Source organism: Charadrius vociferus, unplaced genomic scaffold, assembly GCF_000708025.1.
Source record: "Charadrius vociferus isolate BGI_N301 unplaced genomic scaffold, ASM70802v2 scaffold244, whole genome shotgun sequence".
Lineage (NCBI taxonomy): Eukaryota > Metazoa > Chordata > Aves > Charadriiformes > Charadriidae > Charadrius > Charadrius vociferus.
Genome location: NW_009648822.1, coordinates 5,951,974 through 5,972,682, shown reverse-complemented (window position 1 = coordinate 5,972,682; position 20,709 = coordinate 5,951,974). Strand labels below are relative to the sequence as shown.

Here is a 20,709-nt window from a genome sequence, read left to right as displayed (position 1 = left end):
AGTGTTTCACCACCCTCAGGATAAAGATTTTCTTCCTAATTTCTGCTCTAAATCTACCTGCTTTCATTTCAAAACTGTGACCCATTGTCCTATCACTACACTCCCTGACCAAGAGTCCCTCCCTCTCTTTCTTGTAGGCCCCCTTTTAGTATTAAAAAGTGCTATACGGTCTTGCCGGAGCCTTCTCTTCTCCAGGCTGAACAATCCCATTTCTCTCAGCCTCTCCCATCTTCACAGAACGGGTGCTCCAGCCTTCTGATCATCCTCACGTCCCTCCTCTGGACTGGCTCCAACTGGTTCATGTCCTTCTAATGTTGGGATCCCCCCAGAGCTGGATGCGGTACTCCAGGTGTGGTTTCATGATAGAGGACTAGAGCGGCACAATCAGCTTCCTTGACCTTTTGCCCACATTTCTTTTGATGCAGCTGAGGACATGGTTGGCTTTCTGGGCTGCCAGCGCACTTTGCCAGCTCATGTTGAGCTTCTCATCAGTCAGCACCCCAAATCCTTCTCTTCAGTGCTGGTCTCAATCCCTTCTCAGTGCAGCCTGTATTTGTGCTTGGATTGCCCCAACCCACATGCAACACCATGTAGTTGGACTGGTTGAACTTCATGAGGTTGGCATGGGCCCACCTCCCAAGCCTGTCCAGGTCCCTCTGGATGGCATACCGCCCCTCCAGCTTGTTGATTGCACAGCTTAGATTGGTGTCATCGTCAAACTCGCTGGGTGTGCAGTCATTCCCACTGTCCATGTCATCAACAAAGATGTTAAGCAGCACTGGTCCCAGTACCGACCCCTGAGGAACGCCCCTTGTCACTGGTCTCCATTTGGACATCTAGCCGCTGACCGCAAATCTGTGAGTGCAACCATCCAGCTAATTCGTTATCCACTGAGTTGTCTGTCCGTCAAATCCCTGTCTCTTAAATGTAGAGACGAGGTTGTGGTGTGAGACAGTGTCAAATTCTTTGACCAAGTCCAGTTTTGTCACAGCTCCTCTGATTATAGCAGTGGCCTGTATCTAACTGTGTCTTTAAGCTTGTTGACGGTCTCTTGCTGATTGTAAAACGGGACAGAAAATACCTCATCTTCCCAACAGCATTTGGATGCAGCCAAGGTACAGAGAAGAGCACAAAGTCCATAGCAAAAAGTCGAGGGCTGATGGCCTGTAACTCCGCGCCAGGTCTGCCATTGGTGCGTGCTCCTGGGTGGGTGCCCGGGTAGCTGCTGCCGGGACACAGTGGTCAAAGCTGAGTCCTGGATCTCATCATGAGATCCTCTGCACACCCATATTCACTGCTAGTGCTATCTCCAGATGCAAAAGAAACCAAAACATCAACAAAAAAAACAGGTGGAGTTATTTGCCTAATTGGCATGATTTTAATTTTAATAACCCCAAAGGAGCTAATGAAGGACAGAACAGAAATCAGTTCTCACTATCTGGTAACTTCTCACCACAACTCTTGAAAACTTTGTCAAAGTACTGAGAATTTTTTTATTGTAGTTTTTAGCAGTTTTTCTAGTATCCTGATACTGCCAGTGTTTTCACAAGCTCTCTTCCTAATACACGGGCAGAGAGTTCCCTGTACATTTGTTTATGAAGGGAGAAATGTTCGTACATGTTTGTGTTTAAGACCTCTTCAGTGTAAACACATACTGGGCCCAACTCCAATTCACTGCATTTCAGTAAGAGGATCACTAAGATGTGACCGTGCAACCCGAACCAGGCTGCATTTACACAAAACACCCAATGCATGTCCTTTTGCAGATGGAGGAGTGCATCGCACCGGCCTGACTCGTCTCTGGCATCCATTTGAAATTGAGCCTGTACCAAGACGAGGATGTCAGGCAACTGGTGTCAGCAAGGGGTTTTGCTGGCAGGGTCAGAAGAGGGGCTCATGAAAACTGGATCAAGATCAAGAGGTGATTCCTCTTGAATGTCCCACACAACTCCGAGGTGAAACAGTGGTATCTGCTGACAAGAAAGAACTTTCCTGTTCAGGCCCACAGTTTGCAGAATTTTTCAGTTCACTTCTGGAGAACTTTGCTGTTAGACAAGGTGGAAAATGTTCTCTAAACAACTGTTCCTCAGAGGAGGGGAAGCCTGAGAAGGCCAACACAACCAAAGGTAATTAAAGTAACATTGCTCTTCCCTCAATAGGTAGGAGGGTGGGCTGTAGAACTGACATTCTTGTTTCCGCTTGCAGCTACACAAGCTTAACAGCTGTCAGCACTTCCCTTTGGTTTACCTGGGGATTGATTTAATCTTAATTTGGCATTGGCTTTAATAGGGTGCCCATTAGCACTTCACTGATTTGGGGCTTCCATCCTGTCCACATGCTTTATATGTCATGGCAATTCAGACGAAAGAGCATAGACAATCAAGCACAAGCATTAGAGAATAATGTGTATTTTGGTTTTAGTGCTGTTTTCATGTGAAAGAGGGTTTACACAAATTACTATGAACACTGTAGTTGATAGTGGTAAGTCTACTACTGCAATTTATAATTAACCAGGCGAGTATTGAATACTGCCCCAGTAAGGGCAAGGGCAACAGGAATGCAAAGTATTCGATGCGAGAGTAACTCTGTTGTTACTGTTATTATGTGATACTACTGTAAGGAATGCTGAAGATATAAAGAAGTAGCCTGGAGTTTCGCTTGGAAAGTAAAAGTCAGGATTTCATGGCTTACTCTCATTTGCACTGGAAGATGGCCCCACGAGCACAGGAGGGGTCAGACGGCATTTCAGTGATACACAACTGCATGAGGCCCATGAGAAGTGAGCTACCACCTAAGGTGTTAAGGGGCATCAACAGCCAAAAACGTTTTGACTTTGCTGTAATTAGTAAAGCTGTACCAGAATTTAAGACTTAAGGGAGAAATTTCCCTCTGCAAAATTAAGCAATAGCTGTAGATGGAAAGACTACACCTGTCCCTTGAGAGAAAAGAAAAGTGGACTTTTTAATAGCAGCATTAATTCCAAGGTTATGGCAGAAAAACGCGCAATTTCTTCTACTAAACTCTGCATGTAAGCGATACAGAAATGCAGACATACATTACGCATTCAGAGTTGTTTGTTTGAGGTTTTTTTTTCTTATTTCTGTGGTATCACTAACCACAGCAACATACTAGATTGATTTGCACGGACCAATCCCAGTAACAGAAATGCTGATGTATTAAACAGTCTATTCAGACAACCATACAACACACTTCTCCTGTGTCGGTTACCAAACACAGGATTATTCTTTCCCCCTGCTCACTCCAATTTAAGGAGAAAAACTGCACAATACAGCATGAAATTCCTACGAATACAAAGGATAAGAAAGACATGCTCAATTGTTGTATTTTCCCCTCCATAAATTACGAAAATATCTTTCAAAAAGGAATCCAAAATAGTCTGTTGTACAACATATGTTCAACTTACAAACACATAAAAATCTGTGGAAGAGTACAAAACAGTAGTAACACAGTAGTTTTATTTACATCATCAGTATAGGATATCAAACTTTTTACATATACACTTCAGTCTCTCCTTTCATAAGGGCCATGCTTCCAAACAGCAATTTTTTTGAAGGTATAAATTCCAGTAAAACCTTCAAATGCTGACAACTTATCAAATGTTTACTCAGGAAACACACTATACAATTGCAAAGTAAATTAAAATGTCTAAAAAATAAAAATAACTTAAGAGTGACACTGCCTAGCTACAGTCTCTTCCAAACTAATTTCAGTCACCATTTATTACTCTCATTTCATCAATATAGATCATTTCATGGCTCAGGAGAGGCAGGGAATAGCTTGCAATTTAGTATTCAGCTCAGGTCTGACCCTGCCAAACTAAGACGCAGCGGAGGAGAGTTGTCTCGATGCTGACACAGTGTGTTCACACGTGGCCTCCTAGCCCACCCAAGCAGCTAAGCCAGCACGTTTGTGCTGTCTTCAGCAAGGGCCTTTGTAGCGTATTAATCTATTCAGGCAAGGCAGTGGTTGGTATTTTGTTGTACTCAGTCACTATCATATTCCTCTATTTTTAATTCGTCTTCCTCCATGATTGCTTGAGCTGCAACAGGCTGAGGCTGACTGCAAGGTAGTTCACTTCCACTACCTTGGCTCGAGGAGAGCAGAAATCCATCCGATTCATTCTCGTTCATTCTGGTTTTCTCCATCTGTGCAGCCGTCTCCATACCACGCAGGTCAGCACAGTCCCCCTCAGAGCTAGCAAATAAGTCTGGTATCCCAGGATCTTTGTCAGTAAGTGTTTCAAGCTTTAACCTGTAAAATTGCCATTGCAACAGTAAGTTACCACAAAAAAACCCCAACATCTGCTCTCTCACAAAGAAGCTGCAATAGGAACGACTCTCCATGTACCACACGGGTCACGCTTCTTCACTGGTGCTTAACACCTTTCACATTTTCTGGCAGTAATACCATCCATCAGTCACAGATAATTCAAGCTATACGCATCCTGTATTTACAGCGCTACCTTCAGTATTATGTTTTTACAGCTCTGTATCTTCCAGGTACAGATACCTGTGTCCCGAAATCAACACGGTACAGCTTACGTGACAGCCTGCAGAGGACACAGGAGTTCCTCTTGCAGGAAGAGCCACGCTACATAGCCTCAAACCACATCAACAGCAAAACACCAGATGATGTTTGTGCTCTGTCACTCCCTAACACCCATTGTTGCCTGAAGTTTCTTCCTTACGCTGACAGTGGTTTTGCTGAGCTTTCCGCACGCACGTGAACTGCTAACAACTAACTTACTGACAACAGCCTGTGGTACATTAGATTCTTTCCAAGTAAAACTGAAATGCTTTAGGACAGGAAGCATTTTAACTTGAAAGAGGCAAATTTTTTTTAAAAAATAAAAGAAGTGGCAAGGTAGTATTTTTAAATTTCGTTTACTATTAGGACTTCTCAATCTTTCTAGCATCACTATGTCGGGAAGTTACCAAAGTTCCTTTATTGTTCTTCCCACTTTACATGGGAATAATAAAAAAAACTTAAACAATTACTGACAAAAACTCATCCTGACACTAATTCCAGCTGATCAAATATCATGCACTCTCCTCAATGCCAGTTTTCTTACTCCAGTACCATTCCCATTCTGTTAATAAATATAACGGAAAATATTCTTATTTCCATTGAAACAGCTGCATGTAAGTTATTTTAAAAACTCCTTAACAACACAAAATAAATTATTTTCTATTAGCATTCCTGAAGAAAGCAAATGGTTAATAAAACACCTGCATTTCTCTACAGTTCCTTTCCAAAATAGTGAACAAATGAAAAAGGACTATTGTATTTTCAGGAGAAAGTCACTCCTCAGATAAAACTCTAAATGACACACACCCAACTTTTAACGCAGATACAAAATGTTTATCAATATTTAAAAGTATGCTGCAGGCAAAATTAATGGCATAAGGCAGTCTACAATTAATTTGTAAAGTTACAAACATTTTGGCTTAGACAAGGGAGATTGCAAAGAAATACACCCATCAGGGACACTCTTGCCGATGAGCAATCAAAATGGCTTTTAATACGACTATTGGGGAACAGGGTGGTTCTTGGCTAATACAGCCTTTACCTTACAGGCTAGTATCTCATAACTCGGACAGCAATAACACAGTGATAAATATGAGATGCTTTGCCAGATGCCCTAACAAACTCTCTCTCCTGGTTAAGAGATGAAAGAGTTAGTCTCATTCCAGTTAACTGTGATCTCAGTCCTTAATGAGAAACAGATCATCACAATTAAAACTCTTTCTAAATTTCAGAGATATCAAAAGTTACAGAAAAGTAACTGAGGCTCTACTAGTATAAATGATGCCCCTGATTCAGAAGGCTCACTAGAGCCACAATATAACGTCACTCCATGTCACCCCATGAGCACTACACAATCTCTAAGAAGAGCACCACAGTCTTGCAGTTGAAATAAAAAGTATTTTTTCAGTATTTAACATCTAAGACAGAGGGACTTCAGTACCTATAGTTTTATTTTTTAAAAATGCAATCTAAACAAAGATTTACTCAAAGTAGTCCAACAGGCAGAAATTCCACAAAACAAAAATCACTGCGGCTATCTAATTTCAGAGGAAAAACTCATTAAAATATTTTGTAGTTTCATAGATATATACAACTGCCTCAAAGGAAATAAGAAAGAAAGTACAATGGGGAATTATTCTTACACCTCTAACATGCACAAGAACACAGAATGCTCTATCAAACGTCGAGATTAATGTTTTATGTCATGATAAACAACAGGCAAAGCACACTAAACTCTTTGCATCAATTCAGTTTTATTCTCACATAAATGTTTTTTGATTGTAAAAAAATATTTTATTCAGATCATGCACTGGGGAAACATAGGTATGCCTAGGACAGAGCTAATATTTGACACAATGGAAAAGAAAGCTAAACAAGGATAAAAAGCAAGACTATAGTAAAAATGTTGGTACTAACACTGCAATGATAAATAGCTTTGAACTGGAAAAAGTTTTAACAGGAAAAATATACAATTGTTGTTCTGCAAGTGAGGGAAAATGTCACGTCACAGATGTACACTGAAGATGCTTCTCTATGAAAGGGTTCTTTTCCTCAATATATTAAGAAAGAAAGAAAGGAAGTCTTAGTTTCTTTGAAAAAAGACAGAAGTCAACTTTACCTCCCAAAATGTCTTTTCAGCGGTAGCCTCCCAATGTCTTGGATAAAAGCAATTTGAGCTGAGAAAAAAGAACCACCAGTATCATATTGGGTAGACCATAGCACACATAAAATTAAACATACTGGAAAATAAGTAATTAATAAGTTTAGTGAAATATTCCTGTATATATTTGCAGTATTTTAGATACAAAACCACTGCACATGCATATAAGTGTTTATTATTTTCAAACCGTTTACCACATTACCATATTTACGGATTGCCTACACATAAAAAAAAATCCCTGACATCAACTGTGTATTTATGATGCGAGATTATTATTCCATAGCCAATAAAATGAATTCATAAGGCCTTAGATAAGACATGAAGCCCCTTCTTAGAAGTAATTAACATAGCATAAGAGACCCAGCTGTCTAAACACTAATTTTTGGATTATGTATCATACAAAGTAAATTTTTCCACATGAACTGTCTGCTATTGGATTACCTCACATTACACTTTTTTAAAATTCTGTTTACTTTATCTAGGAAAGTTTTTTTAAAGCCTTTTAAGTCTGTTGATGTTACTGGAACGGGATCAGTAAGCAATGAATATCTAGTTAATATTGCCTACTAGGTTTCCAAAAGTCTTCTCACCAAATCCTCTAGTAGATTTAAAAGAAGCCCTAAGCCTTAGAGAACAACTTAATTAGTAAAGGTTGATAACTAATAAATAGGAAGTGGGGAGTGGGGAGAGAGGTATGAGGTAACAGTTAACTCTTGCAATGGAAAAAAGTTGCCGATACAGCTCTGCAGAGATCTGCACTAGGACCTGGGCTATCCAATACATTCTTAAACGTAACCCTGTGAAAACAGGGGGTGAAGGGTGAGATGAGCAAGTTTGACGATGCCACCCAGTTAGGCAGGGAAGTAAGGATGTAGGCAGACAGAAAAACTGTGCAAGGACCTTAAGGGACAGAGTGAGAGGGCAACATGATCAAATTCAAGAGTACACAGATACCAGAAATCCATGCAGTAAAAAAAAAAGGAAAAATTATTTCAAATACTCCAACATGATGACCCCATCTTAAACATTTATAAAGCATCACACACCTCACTTATGCCAAGAGAGGTACTTATTTTAATTGTTTCAGTTACATGACTTATAAAAATGTTCTTGATGTTGTTTCAAACCTAACAGGACAGCTTTAATTTTGTCTATTTTTCTAAAAGCATTTTTGGGCATCAGCTATATGCATTTGCCGTATGTTTTTTACTGAGGCAAAACCACAGAAATTATTGACATTTTGGGTTACAAAGTTTTTCAGTATGCTTTAATTACAAAAAACGGCCCAAGATCAAGAGTTACACCCATCTTACCTTGGTTTCTCATTGGATTTGCTAACATCGCAAGGTAAGGCAATAGTTCTGTCTGAAGACACTCAGGTGGTAAACAGAAGCTTGAAAAGAGAGATTTTGCAGCAAGGCAATTTTCTTGATACTGTAAGAGTTGGCAGGGGGGTGGGTGGAGGGGGAGAAGAAACACAAGTAAATAAAACCTGGTAAATCATTATTAACATAGATACTCTGTACCATGAAAGACAGACTTTGCTCTTGCCTGCTGGATGACTACACACAAGCTACCGAAAAATGAGACCAGAAAAAAAAAAAAAAGAAAAAAAAAGATAAGCAGTTAGAGTTAGCATATACCGATCATAAAGATGGTAAATTCCTTCATTTCTGTCTTTTGCTGGGCATTTAAATTTCCAGAAAACATTTATCTCTTGATTATAGAATTTCCCACCCATCCAGGCCAGTATTTTTGCCAGATACAGCAGGAGAAGCGTTAGTTCAAATGTAAAAAATTGCCAAAAGCTGTAGTATGTCATGAACAAGGTATTTCCGATAAACAAATAAAACATAACAGCAGTGATTTGTTAAACTTACACAACAGTTCAATGTGATTTAGACTGCGCAAAACCTTAGACTTACTTTTAGGAATACTTTATAGTATTTCAACACTAATTGTGTTTCCATTAACTTAGGATTAAGACTCTCCCAGCAGGATGCCAACTTGGACACAGGAATCAGACTTTGTCAGAGGCCTCCAATTTATTTTTCCATTAAAAGAATAATACAAACATAACTCTTCAAGTGAGTGCTTTTTAGAAGTAGCTTATATCAAAATAGGATATTTTACAAGTTTAGCAGTGTAAGCAGATCTCATCTATACTACTTAATGCTCATATCTTACAAAAAAAAAAAAAAAATCAAGCATTTACCTTTTTATTGATAAAGAACCACTGTGGTTTATGTAACGGCCGGAACCCCATCCCTCCTTGGTGGTGGGCAAAGGCTCTGGATGTATTTGAATGTATCACCCCTCGGGTAGCCACAGATGCACTGTATTCTTCCATCACAAGCCGTGTCTAAGAGAGAAATCGGGCATTATGTGAACTCAAGGTCTCCGCACAGCATGTCTCATTTGAACTAAAACACACTCTGTAATGGCAGTGACATGACATGACATGCCCAGAATATGTTCAGATTACTGTGAAACTTTTACTCAAAGCAGCTGAATGAAAAAGCTACCTCAATTACTTCAGGGAAAAGGTATACAAATGCCAACACGTTTTTAGCATAAATCTGTTCTACTTAAAAGTATTTTGTAGAATATTTTACAAACACTGTAACAAAATACTGACAGAAGCTGGTCAAAACGTTGGACCTGCGTCTTTTTTATAGCTAATATACTTTAGCATTCATTAACAATTCATTGTCACCTATACGGTAAGTTTGAAGTGATATACCTTAATTCTTATTGAAGTGCAAGAAAATTTCTTTCTACCATTCATAAACACTTAGACAAAAATTTAGAAGCTGAATGTCATAGTATTAAAAAAAAAAAAAGTATGTGTGTATAAAAAGATGACACTTACACTCCAATTACTACAAAGGACATCAGCGGTGCTCAAATATTCACTGGCTCTCACCACATCATCTATATCAGAAAAAAAGTCTACATAGTTCTGGTGAAGGTATAAATTAAATATGCTTCCAGACATATGTGATTTTTCCACAATACCCTATTAGGACAAAAAAAAAGTTCAAGTTTTAAATTGCATGTAAGGAAAAACATCCTATAAAAGTTATGATACAGTTAAATGGCAGCCGGCACACATGATCTATGAAGTGGTGCTTATTACAAAAGGGAGGTTGGTTTGCTCCCAGAGAAGGCTAACGGTGGGGATAGAGGGGCAGAAGCCATTGCTGTCTTCAGCTCTATTAATGGGTGGTAACAGAAAGCTGAACTCGGACTCCTCTTGGCAACACACAGTGAAAGGATGAGAGGTAACAATGACAGGCTGCAGCAAGGGAAAGTCCACCCTTCCAACACAATTCCATCAGTGAGGTGAGAGAATCTCTATCCCTGGAGGTACTCAAAACTCGACAGATCAAGAGCCTGGGAACCTAGTCGACCTTTGAAGTTAGCCTCCAGAGGTGCCTTCCAGATTAATTATTCTAGAACTTAGACAGATTGAGTACACATATATTAAGATTGGTGACAAAACCACTGTGCTTGAGAATTTGCATCAATCACTTAAGAGTTTGTTTTGGTTTTTTCAAACCAAACTGGAATCGAGTAGTTATTGCAGACGTACCTCAGGCTGAATAAGCAAGGTGTCTCGACGGTATTCTGATAAGTGAGAAGGCAGCTGAGGAATTTCTGATTCTGACACTGCTTCTCCTAGAAAGGATTTTACAATCTTTAGTCTTTAGTATCAGAAATGTTGTTACATCTCTGCACATAATCAATAAAGCCAGAAGAAAGAGACGCACATTTCAGATTAGATATTAAAAATTAGAATAAAAATTAGACAAAGAACAGAGATGTGTAACTGCATGAACAGTAGTTTTCACATATATTGAGCATAATTTTTAGCAACTGTCAACTCTACCAGCAACTAGATTACACCATTTTCAGTTCCCAGAAAGCTCTTGATGCAGGCATAAGTACTTAATTATACAGTCAACAACACATAATTAATTAATTACACTTCATATAACAAATGTAATTTTATTGTTTTCATATTCCCTCATCTCACTATTTCTCCTCAATTGATTTTGGAACTAATATTGTTAATTATTCCTGAAATGTGGACAGCCAATTGCATTATGGATCCTGATTTAGCTGAGTGCAGATAGTACTAGTTTAGTGAATGCCAAATGCTTATGAATTATAGTTTTTAAATGTTAAAAAGACAGTACTGCAACCACACATAGGGAGTGTATAAGAAGTAGAACTTTCACTCGTAAGTAGTAAGGTGGAAAGTATTTTGCAGACGTGGAAAGGAAGACAGGGTATGACAAGTAGAAGAGGTTTTCAGTTCAGAAAGGAGAGAGGACATATGTCTGTTAAAGAGAAACAAAGGATTCAGATAAACAGCAGGGAGGAAAAGACCGCAGGAGTCAAACCCATACACACAAATAAGGGAGGCAGCACCTATGAAGGTGCAGGGATGTTCTGTAACCTTTAGGAATACAGACAAGTACAGAACATAACCACACAACAACGTATAATTCTGCACAAAAGCAAAATTTGCTTTTGCACAATACAACAAATGTGGTGGCTATCTATCTAGCTTTGTGTGCATGACAGCATGTGGACCTAATGCAACTTGAGTTACGTAATTACATTACATACAGGTAGTACATCTTAATGAAACGTTTATGTACCCAATAGATACAGACAGCTGCAATCTCAGTTACCACAAACTTTTATTACTGTTCTTTTATTACTGCTATTAATGACCAAACATGCAATTTAGAGCTCACCCTAAGCCTTGCTTTAGCAAATCTACTTATTAGCAGCTGACACGCTTTGCCCATTTAAAGGAAGAATAAGTCAAAGCTTTCTTACTTTTGCAGTAAATTATTTTCCCCAGAGCATGGAAAAGAAAGATGGAAGCATCTTTGCCACCAATAGCTTGTATCTCCTGGTCTTCTGAAGTATCAGATTTACTTTTCTTTCTTACTTTAGATATTGCTGCTGCTTCACATTTTAGTGTGGTGCTTCTCTTCTTCCTTGACCAAAACTCTTTCTCCAATGAGCAGTCTACCAATAAAAGCAAAAATACAATCAGGATAAAGTACATGAATCCAAAGAAGTTTCTATTATATTGCTACTGCTAATGTTCTAAACAAACAAATAATAATAAAAAAACCCGCCAAACAGAAAAGGTTATACAAATAGAGTGACTAAGAGAAAACTCATTTATTAGGAAGACAACCCATTCACCTAAACTAGCATGCTTCATTCCACTTCTGTCGCTTATGCCACAGCTAGGACAAGTACTTTTTCTGAACAATAAATACATTTCTTTAATTCATTCTAGTTCCGATGCATCCCCAACTTGCCTTTCTTAAAAATTTCTTCTGTATAAAGTACAAGTGCAAATATAGGTAAATTACATTTCAGTTACACTCTGTTCACTTATTAATTTATCTTCTACTTGCATTATTTGTATAATACCCTCACTGAAATATAAGGCAGCAAAAAAACCCTTTCACTTAGGTGATTCTTCCAACAGCCTACTAAATTCCACAATGTTTTGAGCCCCAAGGAATAAACCCCTTCTTCTATTGTAATTTAAAACTCAAAAATTTTCACCCACAATTTGATTTAGTGGCAGGTTAATGTTCCTTATCAAACTAAGAGAACTTATCATTTAAGTATTTACCTTTCTTTTCTCCCACAATTGCCATGGATCCATTTTACCCACTAATACTACCAAAGCAAATGTATCACTTGCATTTACACACATACACGAGTTAAGAAAGAAATTTTATTTTTATAGAGATATATATATATATATATATATATAAAACTAAAAATGCATTCTCAGGAGATCAACAAGGAGGTGAGATCTCTCCAAAATTTACAAAATATCACTGGCTGCCAATCAGTTTCCTAACTGAAATACCTGAACAACTAAAAAAATTCTATTCAACATGAAGGCAACTCTTCTCGATCTGTTAAGAGAAAATGTGAAAAAAGACTGTTCTGTATGTTCTGATGAGTACATGATTTTGTGATGTCATGTGCAGAGGCTTTCGAGCCATATGCCTTTGTTTTCTCCCAAGTTCTCTTTGTAACTGTCACGTTTTCACATTTCCAAGGTAACCAATTAAAAGTTACACAAAGCAGCCATTTTAAGACTATTTAGATTTTCTAGTCTGTAGAAGCTACTTAGCATCCAGCAGTAAGCGACCGCAAACTATTCTGAGGTATCCCCAACCTACTATTTATTAACTTAATGGCATTATCATCAAAATAGTTTTACTATACTATTTACTATAGTTTTACTATTTACTATAGTTTTACTGAAAATAATTTTATATTTTTCTGATTAGCACAGAACAATACAAACTTAGTATACTAGAAGACAACATCGGAAGAATTTAGCTTTCATGTTTCCAAGTTAAACCTAGAAACTTGACTCTCTCCCTAAGGTAATTTAACAAACACAGCTAAGTTAATTTCAATATACTCTAAAACTCAAACTACAACACTCCCTCTCACAACAAGGGCTAGAAACAACATTCAGTTCTGTATTCCATGAGCACAATTTCCATTTGCAAGGTAGATGGGAGAGAAAAATGAGTAAAAGCAACAAGATGATTGCTAGCTTTATGACATACTGCAGAAAACAGCCCTTCACTTCCTTATTTCTAGGTCGAATATAAAAGCTGGCACCATCTAATGGTTCTTAGAATGAACTACACATGCCAGAGTACTGCTTTTTAAAAACAACAGATTATGTAACTCGCGTCCATTGGTTTCTTAAAAATTAACTTCCAATGCTTATAAACGAAGTTACAGTAAGTCTCTTGTTTTCTTTTCATGTTGGGACATTCAAAATAATCCCAAACTAAGTCTGATTTGAGCACTGTCCAACCAAATACTTTGAAGACTAAAATACTGAACTTCAAAGTTACTCTATAACACACTCAACAACATCACAGTAGGCCATGCCACCTCGCAGTTTTTCAATTTACCAACAGCCGTAGGAACTTCAAAGCAAAATCAATTGCTACAGAAATGCTCTATACAAAGTCAATGGGCTATTTCAGAAATGCTTTGAGGGTAGAGATTATTACATGAAGTAGTATAAAGAATCAAGCAATGAAAACATCCCTCTCAAATTAAGGTTGCATCATAAAAGTTTTATCAGTACATACACACCAATAGCAAAGATATCAAGAAGATGGCATATCGTTAAACTACATCAACACATACATAGCAGATGTTACTCAGTTTTAGGACTACATTTAACAGTCATGAAACAGAACATTTTCAGCTTAAAAAACAAACAAAAAAAAAACCACCAAACTTTCTGCCATTTATTCCTGCTCCAGAGCACCACATTGCAACTCATCCAGTTGTGCTGCAACTGTGAAAAGAATACCTTTACAGCAGAAATGGTCAAAATGTCATTCAGTTAACAAAATCACAGGATTTACCTTTCATAGAAGAAAACTGAAGACTGTTTATTGCACTTCTTATATCACCTGAACAACCTCTGCAAAGCAACTCCAGAGAAGTTCTATCAAGAGCCAAAGTCTTTTCTCTGTTCTACAAGGAAAAGCAACATTCAAAGCAATAAGAAAAAGTAGGAAAAGGAGTACTTGAATATTATTCTGGCGGTGGGGACCCACCTCTGATGTGCACCATAAGCAGACTACATGAGCACCCACCATGTGCTCAAACCCTGCAATACTGCTCACTTTAAAACATTTAATCCATTTAAGTACATTGCCACATTTTATATACCAATATTAAAGAGAATAATGCACATAATTCTTTGCAAGGCGTCACTCAGTATTAGACTTGGTTGTAATCAACAGTTCAGGACAATACAGGATTTAGGTTTGTGACTTCTTCTGGCCTTGCTAGATACAATGAAAACTACTTCTATTCCTACTATTTGTTTCATATATATACTTTCTGTAATAGGCATAAGAATTTTTAGAAGTAACTTTGAAGACTTAGAACAAGGATCAAGTGGAACTAATCTTAAAAACAAGACATCTTTCCAGTTTGTTCCTTGTTTTCTGTTGGGGTGGGATTGGTGGTGTTTTTGGGGGGCTGTGGCGTTCTGCTAACAAAGATCAAATAAAAACAGTAACAAATATAAATAACATATTTCAGATATAAAAGTCTGAAATCTTTTGGTCCTAGCACTGCACAGAAGTTATCAGTTTTGACAACTTACCATACTAGCTTCTGTTGCAGCTATTCGATTAAGAACTTTCATCATATTTGTTGGTGCAACAGGCTTGAAACTGTTGAATTTCATTTAAAAAAAGATTCATTAGTTTCTGACTTCTCATTTACTTCAATCTAGTTTTAATGAGATAAAAGATCTTACCTAATACTGGATATACACAACTCCTCTAGGATTTCCGTTGGGAATAGTAACCTCTGATTGCTGTCTCCACTGAAGTTATCTGAGATTATAAAGATAAGGGGACATCTACTTGTACGAACAAATCTCCTAAATTGAAAAATAAGCAAGTATAACAAGAATCAATCTCCAGTTTACTGCAAGTGGCTAAAGCTAATAATGAAAAATTTATTTGCAACTGACCTGAGAATTTCATGTAGACTGCTAGGGTCTCGATAGAATTGATTGGGTATGTCCTATTCAAAACAAATAAACTGCTGTCATTACACTCAGATGTAAATATCCTCTCCCACAGACTGACTGTTACAGCACACTAGGACGGTACATATTTTTTCTTCCTAGTAAGCTTGCTTTCAATAAAATTTGAATGCAACTAGCAGTGAAAATAAGCAGGAAGAAAAAAATAACAAAACAAAACAAATGAAAAAAAACCAACACAGCATAGTATTTCTTTATTATGGAAAAAAAAAATATTTAAGACAAAACATTTTCTTCCTGTCTTTGTCTCCTAAGAAACAGCCTTGGATAACTACATTGCCTACTAAACAGAGTTTTACTCAGAGGATAAACACTCAAGATAGCAGCTCCACTGGGGAAGAGGGCAGGATATACCACGTGAGATATGAGAGGGCCTACACAAGGAAGTGACTTCATGAAGAGAAGTCACAGAAAACTATTCTTCCCAAATTCTACAGTGCATCACATTACTCAGCTAGAATTTTTATTTCACCTATTTTTTTTCTTGAAAGTTTACAGACAACTTGACTATCGTACCTTACAAAATTCCTTCATCAGAGAAAATGAAAAGTTCAGAAAGAAAATACTATTGAAACCCACTCCTGAATAAGTAAAAGTAGTCTTCTCCTGTACCTCTCACTACAGCTTACAAACCCTCAGAGTTCACGTCTCTGCCCTAAATAACACCACCCACCTAAGACCACGGAATGCTAAATTTCAAATGCCTTCTGCTTGTGTTAATTCTCACATATCTTCCTATTTATACACCTATATATTTCTAGAAAGTTAATCATACAGAAACACGGGTATGACTTTTCAAAATTGTTTTGATCTACTTTTTGATACTCTATTACTTAGGTCTGTACACAAACTAGTCTCCAATTTCTGCCTGACTATTAGCTTACGTAGTTTAACTACACGTAGAACTTCATTCTAGCTTGCTGTAGAGACTCAAAAAGTAATGAAGAACTCATCTGCAGTAAAGCAGACTAACTTCTGGCAACACTAATCCACCAGCTGAAGCTAGCCACCATGTCAGTATTATCATAAAAGATATTGTTTCCAAAACAAGATTTCACAAGTTTTCACTTACTTCAATTAGAATAAGCTTTTTATCATTTTCTGAGGACTCCCCAAGCATCTGAAGTTTGTTATACTTATTTGCTCTTAATAGAAAATCTTGAAAGAGAGATGCTTGAGCCTGACTCGGAAACGTATGAAAATTTGAGTCTGAAAAAGAAAAGTAATTAAAAATATGTATTCTATATACTATACCAAGTAGTATATAAATGCCCACAATATATACCATAATACCCACCCATGCTATTTTCTGACAGTAGCCGCTGTACGCCAGCAGCCAAGCCCTTTGGCAAACACATGACAAATACAAGAGAATTTTTACAGGGTAGAATTCAATTGATGACAGAGACAGACTTAACTATTTTTAATTAATTGGCTCAAATGATATGCAGGCTATTACATAGCTCTCTATACTAATTTGAATTGCAAATTATTTTGGAGTAAACATTGGAAAAAAAACTAAATCCCTTTTCAGATAAAAGCAAAAGAAATATCCTTATTAAGCACTAAGGATCTTTGTATGTAACAGACACAAAAGAATAAAAACCACAGAATACAAAAATCACAAAACTGGAAGAAAAAAAACTAAAAGAAAAAAACAAAATACTTACCGTGGCCAAACATATTTCTTAAGTCTTCTTTCGTAAAGTCTAAAGATACTGGATTGGTCCATTCTTGCACCTGAACACCAAGATCTCTTGCTAGTATTTGTATAGTTGCGGTCTTTCCACAACCAGGAGGACCAGTTAGCAGTAAGACAGAGCCACCCTGTTACAGGGGGAAAAAACAAAATACATCCCAAATATGATAAATAAAGACTGAAAGATGGCTGACTATGAATACGGGTTGAATTTCTTTTATAGTTTCTCAGGTAATGATTCTCTTTTCTCAGTAAAAACTGAGTTAATTATTTTGTGTTATTCATTTACCTGTTGAGTATTCAAATAGAAAGAGCTAGACCAGAACTCTGAATGCCAGTTTTTAATGTATCTGTTTAGTTAACTGCACACCATATACACTACCAACATAATACATACTGAACTGGAGAATCGGGTCTGAAAAACACTAAGTAAGACTGGTAAATTATGCATGTGTGTAAGAACGCCTCGTATCAATCAAGAGGTTAAAAACATCCTATTACCTCAAGACAAAGCAATGGGAAATTTTCCAAGATACTTAATCTGTGGGAGATGAAATGCAGTTACAAGCACACATTGAAGAAGTACAAACTAACTGGATGCTAGAAAATAGTATTTCTGATCAAAACCAGAATCCACCTCTTAGCAGCATAACCCCTAAACAAATGTACAAGCTCTAATCTATGTTCTGAACAGATTTCTTACAATGCTATAGATACATAATCACTACCAATAAGTTAAGGTTTTTCTCTGAAATTAAAATAAAATTGAGCCCAGCTTGTTTGTATGGCTTTATATCCCTAGCTGCTAATTTTAGCAAAATTACCTGCTTTGGCTGCCTCTGAAATATGTGCATTTTTAACCACGTTTCAACTTCTTCAATTTTCTTCTTTTGCACAGCAAGGTCATTCTAAAACAAGATTAAAATATATGAAGTGCGTACATACACCTCTTGCTTTCTAAGACTGTAATGATAAGATTCAAGAACAGAATATATGCTGACTAAAATACTAATAGACATATACACGTATACTCCAGTTACATATATTTGTGCGATGTAGAAGTAAGGGCAACAGCTAAGAATAATCATTTCAGTCTGCTTCCTCAACCAACCAGTTTTCCATTGCTTGCAGTTTGGAAATAATGAATTATTTATTATTCCTAAAGTCACAACATTACAATCTTGCCTGTTTGCGTGAGTACGCTTTACAGCTATTGCTGGAGCTCATAGTTTTTAGGCTCTACTAATACTACATAGGATTTTGGAACTTCTGGAAATCTCACACAGCTTACTCTTCTTCTAGCCTTGTAACTCAATTCCTCTCCAGAGATGAGCTACTAAATATTTAAATATAAAATACAAGTACTACACTAACTTACTTACAACAACCAGCGCTCAAATCCAAGAGACAGTTAACACACACGTTGATATCTTTGAAACACACTGTGAAAAAGCTGTTCCATGAGCAGAACCAGTGACTACAGGTTTACTCCAGATTTGAGTCCTTTCTCCTTGAAGCCCTAAGGTACGAGAGTACCCCCCACTCAAAGTCATGCCTAAGATGCATCAATCAAGCAAGAGATAGCCCAAACTGCAACTAGTCAAGTACTCTGAACATGCTAACAGACCAGCTGACTGCTGTCAGTAACACGCAAGATAATTTCTGTTCTCTTTCCCATAATGAGTGCACTAACTCAGTTCTCTCTCCTTTCTTTAGATGTGGATTTTCCTAGTACTCGGGGCTGTCAGATCTGGCTGAAATTCAACAACAGGTTCAAAAGTTCAGGAGTGGATGGACAGGAAACAACATCTCATCAGTAGCTTTATCTCCTCAGGAAGCCTGGGGAAAAAAAAATGCATCTCCTACAGAGAAGTAGCTCATTAAAATCTTAACTACACGCAGTAAATAAATCCAACTAGTACTTTACTGCCCTAATAAAACAGGATATACTTAGAACTGACCAATACAGATTATGAACAGAAGCACGACATGTTACACTATAATGTTGCTCTATATTAGCACTTAAAATAACTTGCACACCTGAGTTTCAGGTTTGTATCTATCTATCCATGGCTCATCTTGAGATTGGCTCCAGTTTTGCCTGGACTTGTTGGAAGGCAGATCTACTGAAGAAGACTTTGCTCTTTTTCTGGGCAGAACTTTGGTTTTGGTACTTTCTGGGACAGAAGACAGGTCTTTCTTCTGCTGCTGCCGGTTTCTTCTACAGTTGCCTTCTAGTGGCTTCACAGGAACAGCACTAGAAGAAATAGTTGTGTTTCCAAAGAAGTCATCAAATGAATGCGCCAACCAATCTGTTACCTGGTAAAATACAAACGTTTTGCTATTAAGGTAGCACTCTCCTCCACTTAATTGGGTACAGTCGTCTCTAGAAAATTCAACATTTTTATCATGTGCATGTAAGAATATCTCACAGCTGTAAAGAACTTCATTGACATTGAAAGGCATACTACTAGTTAGCAGCAAACACAGGCACTTATGCTTTGCGAACGCGTCCATTACATGTTTCTTCAGTATGAAAAAAAAAGCTACACCTTACACGTTGTGATAAGAGTATTCTGCAGCAAACTGGCAAATCAAAACAAGTCGAAAATTCTACAAACACACATTCAAACTGAAAAAGTAAAATTAAAAGAGAGATAAGAATGAAAAAAATAGCATAAGCTTATTTATACCATTTTTACATTAAGGTCATGTTCATATTGCTTCTACATAGTTTCAGTATGCGGCTTTTTTTTTTTTTAGCATTTACAATGCAACCATTGTTTAAAACTTAGAAATAGGTGACAGAGAAAAATTATTTAGGTGGCACAACAAAACCAAGTATTATTATTTACTTGCTGTGTGAGGAAGCTTGGACTGATCTGCAATCATATGCAGTCACACATATCAGAAGTCTGTCTGACAGTGACACGGAATGAAACTGCTAATACCTATAATACTTAATTTTTGGTTTGAAAAATACCCTGCTAGGACAGGGGTACAAACTTACACTCCAGAGCCACTTTTCAGCCTACTTATGATCCCAAAATAATATCCCAGTGATCACATGCTCTCTGCTACTAACAACTGCACGATAACCTTTTTAGCATACGAACTGTTAACAGGCTACATGTCAAAACACACTTCTGTGAAAACGGGAGTAACAGAATAGACACGTCATCTCCACAAAGGTCTGTGAATACTCTACAATTTACATGTCTTACAAATTAATGCAGCTGACCGTGACAAGAGATTATCTGAGAGTAAGAGGGATTAGCAATTGAGAAAGAGGATTCGTCTCTGCATGGTTTGCATTTAACGTTATTCTAACAAAAGCTATTTTTAGTTGAATTTGCATATTTACCAGCGGGTCTGATACCACTGTGTGAGGAGGTTCCCTTTTTACACAGTACACCAGTAAGTAAAAAAAATAAACACTTTACACATAGAAAAAGAAAAAAAGAAAACAAACCAAACCACGCAATTGAAAAGGAACTGCCAACACAGAGACCAAGAAGTAATTACCGGGTCTAAAAATACTGCTAATTGGACCCGCGGGACTATCCTCGGACCCTGCGAAAAGCTTCCTCAGGGCAGACCTTCGGCCTCGGTGCACCCCTCACCCCTATCCCCCCCCCGCAC

The 20,709-nt window shown here is 37.5% G+C and overlaps 2 protein-coding genes across 2 annotated transcripts in view; one reads left to right on the top strand and one right to left on the bottom strand.

The window, feature by feature from the left end:
• Window positions 1-3,871: 3,871 nt before the first annotated feature.
• Window positions 3,872-20,709, bottom strand: part of RAD17 (RAD17 homolog (S. pombe)) — a gene marked incomplete at its 5' end in the record, with an annotated part of 19,586 nt that continues 2,748 nt past the window's right edge. The window contains 15 exons of the mRNA XM_009886872.1: window positions 3,872-4,272; window positions 6,668-6,725; window positions 8,023-8,143; window positions 8,925-9,071; window positions 9,582-9,728; window positions 10,305-10,390; window positions 11,564-11,758; window positions 14,167-14,278; window positions 14,919-14,988; window positions 15,075-15,200; window positions 15,294-15,346; window positions 16,441-16,577; window positions 17,039-17,195; window positions 17,892-17,975; window positions 19,108-19,386. Coding sequence (XP_009885174.1) covers window positions 4,005-4,272; window positions 6,668-6,725; window positions 8,023-8,143; window positions 8,925-9,071; window positions 9,582-9,728; window positions 10,305-10,390; window positions 11,564-11,758; window positions 14,167-14,278; window positions 14,919-14,988; window positions 15,075-15,200; window positions 15,294-15,346; window positions 16,441-16,577; window positions 17,039-17,195; window positions 17,892-17,975; window positions 19,108-19,386 — 2,040 coding nt within the window. The remainder of the gene's footprint in view (window positions 4,273-6,667; window positions 6,726-8,022; window positions 8,144-8,924; window positions 9,072-9,581; window positions 9,729-10,304; window positions 10,391-11,563; window positions 11,759-14,166; window positions 14,279-14,918; window positions 14,989-15,074; window positions 15,201-15,293; window positions 15,347-16,440; window positions 16,578-17,038; window positions 17,196-17,891; window positions 17,976-19,107; window positions 19,387-20,709) is intronic.
• The window catches only part of AK6 (adenylate kinase 6), a 2,864-nt gene continuing 1,933 nt past the window's right edge, over window positions 19,779-20,709 (top strand). Inside the window, exon 1 of the mRNA XM_009886873.1 lies at window positions 19,779-19,806. Within this exon, the coding sequence (XP_009885175.1) occupies window positions 19,779-19,806 (28 nt within the window). The remainder of the gene's footprint in view (window positions 19,807-20,709) is intronic.